Here is a 7,470-nt window from a genome sequence, read left to right as displayed (position 1 = left end):
TTTTCGTGAAGTTTTTTCTGCTGCCTGCTTATTTACTTATACTTATTTGGGTCGACACATGCAACTCAGCCCCATGTGTTCCATCCATTTCATCAACACATAATAATAATAATAATAATATCATCAAACTTATATATATATACCAATATATATTATATATTTAATTAGATTAAAAAAAATAAAAACTATTATTACCCAACTATGACTGCACTCAAAGTATAGTTGTGCCTGAAAAATAGGACCCCGGCCCCCCATGCAGTGAGTGCGGAAGATCGATCAGAAATTCAGAATAAGTAAATATACCGTTTGTTATATATAATGTACAGAATATATTTATATATATATATATGTCTCTCTGTGCAGTCCTATTCCGAAAGCCACAGTCACCATCAACTAAAAGCTAGGAATCTCAGTATATTTTGTTCAGTACATTGAATAGAAACTAAAGGGAAAAGGACATAATATAGATCGTTCAGAGAAAGAAATTAATTATTGATGAGTTTAATTCATTGAATTAAAAAGGAAAAAAGGATTTAACACATAAATAATAAATACAGAGACATGAATAACTGATTATCTAGATCTTCTAATTAATTTAAACAATGTGAATTTCTCCCCGGCCGTCCCCTCCTCATAACAATTTTTCTCCCTAATTAAAGTGCTCATAAATATATATATATATATATATATAAGCTAGCTAGCTATGAAGATATCATTTTATATGTAGTAATTAACCTCACATGCATTTACAAATAATAGTAATTATAATACTAATAATTAATAAGAACTAGTGATTATTATTATCATCATTACATTCATTATTGGAGTGATGATGAAGATCGTGGAAGACATATCCATAACCAGCAGAATCTTGATGATGATGATGATGTTGAGGATTGTAGTTTCCATAGTCGGAAACCAAAGAAGGGTAATTATTATTGTTGTTAACCAAGGAGCTAATTCCACTACTGTCTCCAGAATTAGTAGTAGTACTGGCAGTCCCAGTAGTATTGCTACTGCTTCCGTCTGTTCTAGTTACCATTTCTATTGATGACCCATACACACCCTCATGATCATGATGTAATAATGAAATATCTTCAACTGGATCACTACTACTGTAAATCAACTGGCTTAACTCATCTTGAAGTTTCTCAAGCCCAGGATCCATACTACTTGGTAGTACACTACCTCCAATACCAATATTATTGACATGATTATGATCAGCAGCAGCAAACTGCTGGCCCTGGCTCCCATGAACCATAATTGGGAGTTGATGATCATATAATAATGATTGATCAAAAGGGCCGTAATACTGATGATGAAAATGATCTGGGGTAGTGGAAGCAGTGGTGGTAGTAGTACTACTAGCACTAGTACTATCAGTTTGATCAGAGAATCTTCCTCCCAATTTGAGTAGAAAACTCTTTATAGAGGCTGCAGCTTCTTGGTCCTTGAGTTGAGAAACATCGTAGTAGCTGCTGTTTTGATTAGGAGCCATAGGATGAGTCGTTGCTACTGCTGGTAGCTCTGGCCAGTACGGTAGTGTCTGATGATTATGATTACCACTCATCATTAAGCCGCCAGTTGTAGGAAGAAGAATATTGTTTTGATGATGATGATCAAAAGCAATAGTGGTGGTAGTAGTAGAGGGGTTGGTGGCTTCTCTTTTGATTTCTGGCTTATTCATCATCATCATGAGATTGTTGTTGTTGGCTCGGCGAGCAGCCTGATTAGCGGCGGCTGCGGCTGCATGTTCTTTTCGCTGTTTTCCCAACAGCTTTTTCTTCAATCTTGTGTTCCAGTAGTTCTTTATATCATTATCAGTTCGTCCTGGTAACTGAGCTGCTATGATAGACCACCTGTATGTATGTACAAACAAAAATTGTAATTAAAAGATTGTATTAATTAATTAAGAAGGGATTTAATCTGTTAATTGCAATCAATATATATATAATTGAACCATTATAATAGTGATTAATTACCTGCTTCCTATGCTTAGATAAAGGCTGCAAATAATGTTATCTTCTTCTTCAGAGAAACCCCCATGTTTTATGTGTGGCCTCAGATAATTCAGCCATCTCAGACGGCAGCTCTTCCCACATCTCTTAAGCCCTGAAAAGTAAAACAAAATCAAAGAATAATGAATTAATTCTCAAATTAAAGTTAATTCATGTATCATTCTCATATATATTATATATATATATACCTATCTTCTGGGGCAAAGCAATCCAGTTGCCACCGGTGCCGTTTTGCTCAATATAAGCCTTAAGAGTGGCATCTTCTTCAGGTGACCAAGGGCCTTTTTTCACATTGGCTTTGTCACAGCAAGGAGCTCTTCCCATGGTTTTCTACCCTCTTCTTCTTCTTCTTGATCTGTTTTGATTGGTTGGTGTGGATAAATTTTGTTTCTGGGGTCAATAATTAAGTAAGCTCTAGAGAGAGCTATGAATTGATCAGCTAAAATTAGCTATATACTGTAGTTCTTCTCTTTCTCCCTCTCTCTCTAGCTCTCCTGGTTGTTGTTACCAATTGATGATAACGATAATGATAACGTTTAATTATATATATATTTATATAAACAGAAGAGAAGAGAAGAGAGAGAAAGTAGTAGTATAATAGCTGGAGAAGGAGAGACATACATGGAAGGAAGGGGAATAGAGTCACAGAATTTCAAAAAGGTGATATGGAGAAAAAGATGAGAGAGACGCCTTTATGAATTTAATAATGCATAAATTTAAATTTAATTATATGCCACAACAGTATAATAGGGCTTTTCTCATTTGTCTTTCTTACTTAAGAATCAACATTAATATTAACCATCCACCTTGATTGACTCTCTCTCTCTCTCTCACATGTATGGGTGCATGAAGTTGTGGATGATGATGATGGCCATGCATGCATGATCTAAATAAAATAAATTAAAAAAAGTTATATATTGGGGTGGGCCCAAAATAATATCAAAGAAATGCATAAAGGGCTCTTAATTAATGATAAACGTCTTGCACAGTTGGTTGAATAGTTCTTCATTTTATGGTTTTACTCAGTATTTATATATCACTTTGATTACGCTTGATATGTAGAGACCATGATGATAGCATTCATCAATTTGAAGTAGCCATCTTTATTTGGAAAATTTCTTTCTTCTTTCAAATACTAATTCATGACATTAAGAAAGGAACAAATCAATTAACTTGTCATACTTTGTATACTACTTCAAAAAAAAAAAAATGGAATCAAGTACAAATGTTTCAATTTTAATATAAGGATAATTACGTAAAATACTAATTTTTATAAAAATTTTACATTTTTACGTTTAAAGTTTTTTTTTTTACAGTATTTTATAAAAATACAAGAAAATAACAAAAAAAATTACATAAAAATAAAAAATAATAAAAAAAAAACAACAACAACAACAACAACAACAACATCGAAACAACAAAAAAAAAAACCAAACAACATAAAAAATAATATACAAATATAAAAAAATCAAAAACTAAATAACAAGAATACAACATAAATGCATAAAAAGATAGTATTTTATGTAAATAAAATCTAAAAATCGTAAAAATATTAAAAATTTCGTATATATTGTATTTTTTTTAATTGTTTTTATATTTTTTTAAAATTATTCCACATATCCATTGTAATCTGAAAATTTGATAGAAGTTGAAAAAGTTTAAAAACTGAAACTTAATAGATTGCCACTAAAAATTGCTAATAAGTAATCAAAATGAATTAAATGCAGAAAGTAAATTAAGAATACTCACATTTATAAGCTTCCTTCTAGAAATAAATTCCAGTGCTTAGGTTCCCTAAACTAGGGTAAATGACATTTACTAAGAATTAAAGTCAAATTACAAAAACAAGTTCAAAACTCCTCGAAAATTAAAGCTTACAGACAATGATTCTTAAAAACATTTATCCTAAGATTTAGATCACAAAAGCAAGTTCTTGATCTAAGTCCCTTTACACGTATGAAGCCAGGATCTCCTTGCTTCACTCTTGTCAAAATTCCTTCAGCATTGAATCTGAACTCCCTTTAAATTACTTAGGTCTCACTGTATCTTCATCCTTGAAGCTTCAATCACAATGAACAACCTGCAACAAAGAAAGTAGAAGAAGAATTTGCCCTAGTAGAGTAAGAATCCATAAGACACTACTACTATAATGCCTTAAGAATTAGGCACGCTACGACAATCAGTAATATAACCTAATCCCGCTAAATCGAGACTACTAGAAAATAAGAGCGCGAAAAATAGTGTAAACTTTGATGACAATGGGATAAAAACATAACTTGCAATAATTTAAACTTTACAATCAAATAAAAAAGGCAACATGTTTTGGGATCTCATAAAACTTTTCGCAAATTATTACAAGTTATTTTACATGCCAACCTAAGCGGCAACATCCGAGAATACAAAATATATCTGCTGGTAGAACCAACCTGCTTGGTCTAGTATGGCCCAAACATGTACAATCCATCGCCAAGCTCAAGCAATCATGGTTGATTATTAACAGATTTACCCTTTCCTGCACAATAGAGCACCCGTGAGCCAAGCCCAGCAAGACAGTAAAAATATCAATATACACAATAACATATATCACATAATTAATGATGCCGCCGCAATTATTGTCTATTTGACATAGATCTACGTGTTACGCTCACCTACCTATTTATGTCTATGTGGCATAGATCCACGTGTTACGCTCACACGTCTATTTATGTCTATGTAGCATAGACCCACGTGTTACGCTCACACGTCTATTTATAATAGCCTTAGTATAGGGTTTGTCTCGGTTTATAGTTACCGAGTCTAACCTGATTATACCTTACCTGCATAATCCTATTCATATATACATAATCCATACATTATGTTCTTTCAGTGGTTTATCCTGATGATGTTTACTAGGTCTAACCCAGTTATGTCTTATACACATAACTCTTGACATATATGCGTACATTTTATACCTTCAATATATACTCTAATATATGAAGTTTTAGGGTAATAACCCTAACTTGCATGCTAATTGATTACTCATACAACACATTAAAGCATGCTCAAAATAATACCTATTGAGGATAATAACCCTAATGCATGCTTTCATTTAATTAGCAATATTATATATTACTATACATCATTGCTTTTTTATCTTCATATATTCTAGGATAATAACTCTAGACCACATCATTACTAAACTTAGGGCTCGTTTGGTACGCAGGATTGGACTGAAAAGGATTGGACTAGACAGGACAAGATTGAATTATGCTGAAAGTAATCCTATGTTTGGTTTAAGAATAGACTGGACTATTTGTTGAAAATATTTTACCAGGATCTAGATTTACTAACAAGTATGTTTCATTAACATCCTAATATGAATTCTAAAATAATGAAATAAACACATAAGGGTTTAAGAAAACCTTACATTGGGTGTAGCAGAATATAATGACTCCTTCCGTTCAGATCTCTTGCCCTTGATTCCTTTCTGTAGCAGAGCATCACCAAGATCTGAACCTGGATCTCTTTCTCTCCTTCCTTTGTTGCTGATTCTCCTTCTTGTTGTTTGGAATCTCCTACAGTCTTACACACTATGATTGAAATACCACTTGATGTGTGTGGGCACTACTCTATCACTAATGGCTGAAATTATTTAGTGTGAAGATAGGCTTAGTATTGAAGAAGAAAAAAAGAAGGAAGAGGTCTCATCTAGGTTTTTAGCTTTGAAGGCATTAGTTGGATAATGAGACCATAACCTTCCTTTTATACTATTCTTCAATAGAGTTAGGGTTGAATTAAATGGATTAAAAAAGAATAAAATATTGGGCAAAAATACCTCTTGGCCGTATACAATAAGTGGACCAATCTCTAGTTACAATTTTGCCACTTTATTTCAACCACTTATTCTTCTTTTCAATAATACCATATTTTCCAATTCAACCTTATAAATGCCAAACTATTTATTTAATAATTAAAATAACTATCAAATACAATTATCATTTATAATATTTATTAATAAGACTCCATAAAGTCTCTTAATTAACAAATAAACCCCAAAAGACTATTTCTTCACAATCAAGCCATAACATAGTGGAAATTCATAAACTAGACATAGTCTAATTTTAGAATTATAATTGATTAATCAAAATCAATTAACTGAGTCTTACAAGCAGTATGGTCTCAACTAGTATGGGGACCATGGGCCTATATAACCGAGCTTCCAATAAGTCGAACCGAATTTACCAAGTAAATTCCCTAGCTTATTAATTCCTTATTGAATCCACACTTAGAACTTGGAATTACACTCTCAGTCATATAGAACGCTCTATATGTTCCACGATATAGATACGTCATTAGTTATCCATTGTTATAATCCTAATTTGATCAATGACCCTCTAATAGATGATCTACATTGAATAGGCACTAAGTTACCGTTACACCTTCAATGTATTTTATCCTTAAAACACTTAGCTCTGTATAAATGATATTTCAGCGAAGTGAAATGAGATCTCCACCATTTATCTCTATTTAGCCAAGCTCGAAGGATATCATCGTTTTACTTCTAAATTCCTATAGAAGTTATAGATTTCATATTTATGTTAGGGCTCCCACTCAATTATACTATCATGTTCCCAAAATGTACGTATCACCCTGACCCAAAAGTAGGCTTAACTAACAAATCAAAGAACATGTATAATACTCTTGAGATCGAACCTAAACATAACAGGATTAAGATCATTTGATCTAGGATCAACGGGTGATATTGAATTGAATAGATATTACGATAAATTTTAATATATCTAATCAAAGTTCAATATCGATCCCTTCCGATGTATACTCCATACATCCGATACTGGTAAACTTTGCCAATACCCTGGAAAGGACATAACACTTATCTAAGGTCTAAGAATACCTATCGCTGATTATACCATGCTAGTCTAAATCCAGTGTTCTGACAAATCAGGGAATAAACTTTCGAACATATAATTAAGATTATATTCCACTATGTTGACAACACTATAATCATTCACAAATTCATATGTTCTGGACTTAAATAGAATTCATACATTATGTATATATAATCATGAAATAAATCATGTGAACCATGCAACATAAAAATTTATTTCTGATCTTTATTAATAAGTAAATCTGATTATATTGAAATGAGTTTTATTTAGGGCATAAAACCCAACACTATTTTATTTATTTCCTTTTAGAAAAAAACTTAAATTAAAATAAAAATATATAATATTAAAATTAAAATATATAATAATAAACAAATAAAAAATGAATGATTCACAGAAAAAAAAATAAAAATAAAAAATAATTAAACTATAAAATTAAATAAAATAATATAACCTATATAATTAAATATATATCATAAATATATAATAAAATAGTTTAGCATATTTTTTTATTTAATAAATAATTAAAATAGTAAAATAAAAATACTTGAATAATATAAAATTGTTTA

The 7,470-nt window shown here is 31.3% G+C and overlaps 1 protein-coding gene across 1 annotated transcript; it reads right to left on the bottom strand.

Annotated features, from left to right (window-relative positions):
- Positions 1–471: 471 nt before the first annotated feature.
- On the bottom strand, positions 472–2,842 carry LOC115712024 (transcription factor RAX2). The gene is made up of 3 exons (XM_030640228.2): positions 2,207–2,842; positions 1,983–2,112; positions 472–1,859 (listed from the first exon to the last, which is right to left on the bottom strand). The coding sequence occupies exons 1-3, from the start codon at positions 2,340–2,342 to the stop codon at positions 788–790; spliced, it is 1,338 nt and encodes a 445-aa protein (XP_030496088.2). The 5' UTR covers positions 2,343–2,842; the 3' UTR covers positions 472–787.
- Between the last annotated feature and the right edge of the window lie 4,628 nt (positions 2,843–7,470).

The sequence above is a fragment of the Cannabis sativa genome, chromosome 4, assembly GCF_029168945.1.
Source record: "Cannabis sativa cultivar Pink pepper isolate KNU-18-1 chromosome 4, ASM2916894v1, whole genome shotgun sequence".
Classification (NCBI taxonomy): domain Eukaryota; kingdom Viridiplantae; phylum Streptophyta; class Magnoliopsida; order Rosales; family Cannabaceae; genus Cannabis; species Cannabis sativa.
Note: the sequence above shows the minus strand (reverse complement) of the source record. Positions and strands in the feature narration are given on the sequence as shown.

What these genes read in the sequence shown, in the direction of transcription:
- LOC115712024 (XM_030640228.2), bottom strand. Translation starts at nt 2,342, where the DNA reads ATGGGAAGAGCTCCTTGCTGTGACAAAGCCAATGTGAAAAAAGGCCCT. An exon ending in TGCTTTGCCCCAGAAGATAG is followed by an intron (nt 2,113 to 2,206) that starts GTATATATATAT and finishes TTTACTTTTCAG; the next exon opens with GGCTTAAGAGATGTGGGAAG. An exon ending in TATCTAAGCATAGGAAGCAG is followed by an intron (nt 1,860 to 1,982) that starts GTAATTAATCAC and finishes ACATACATACAG; the next exon opens with GTGGTCTATCATAGCAGCTC.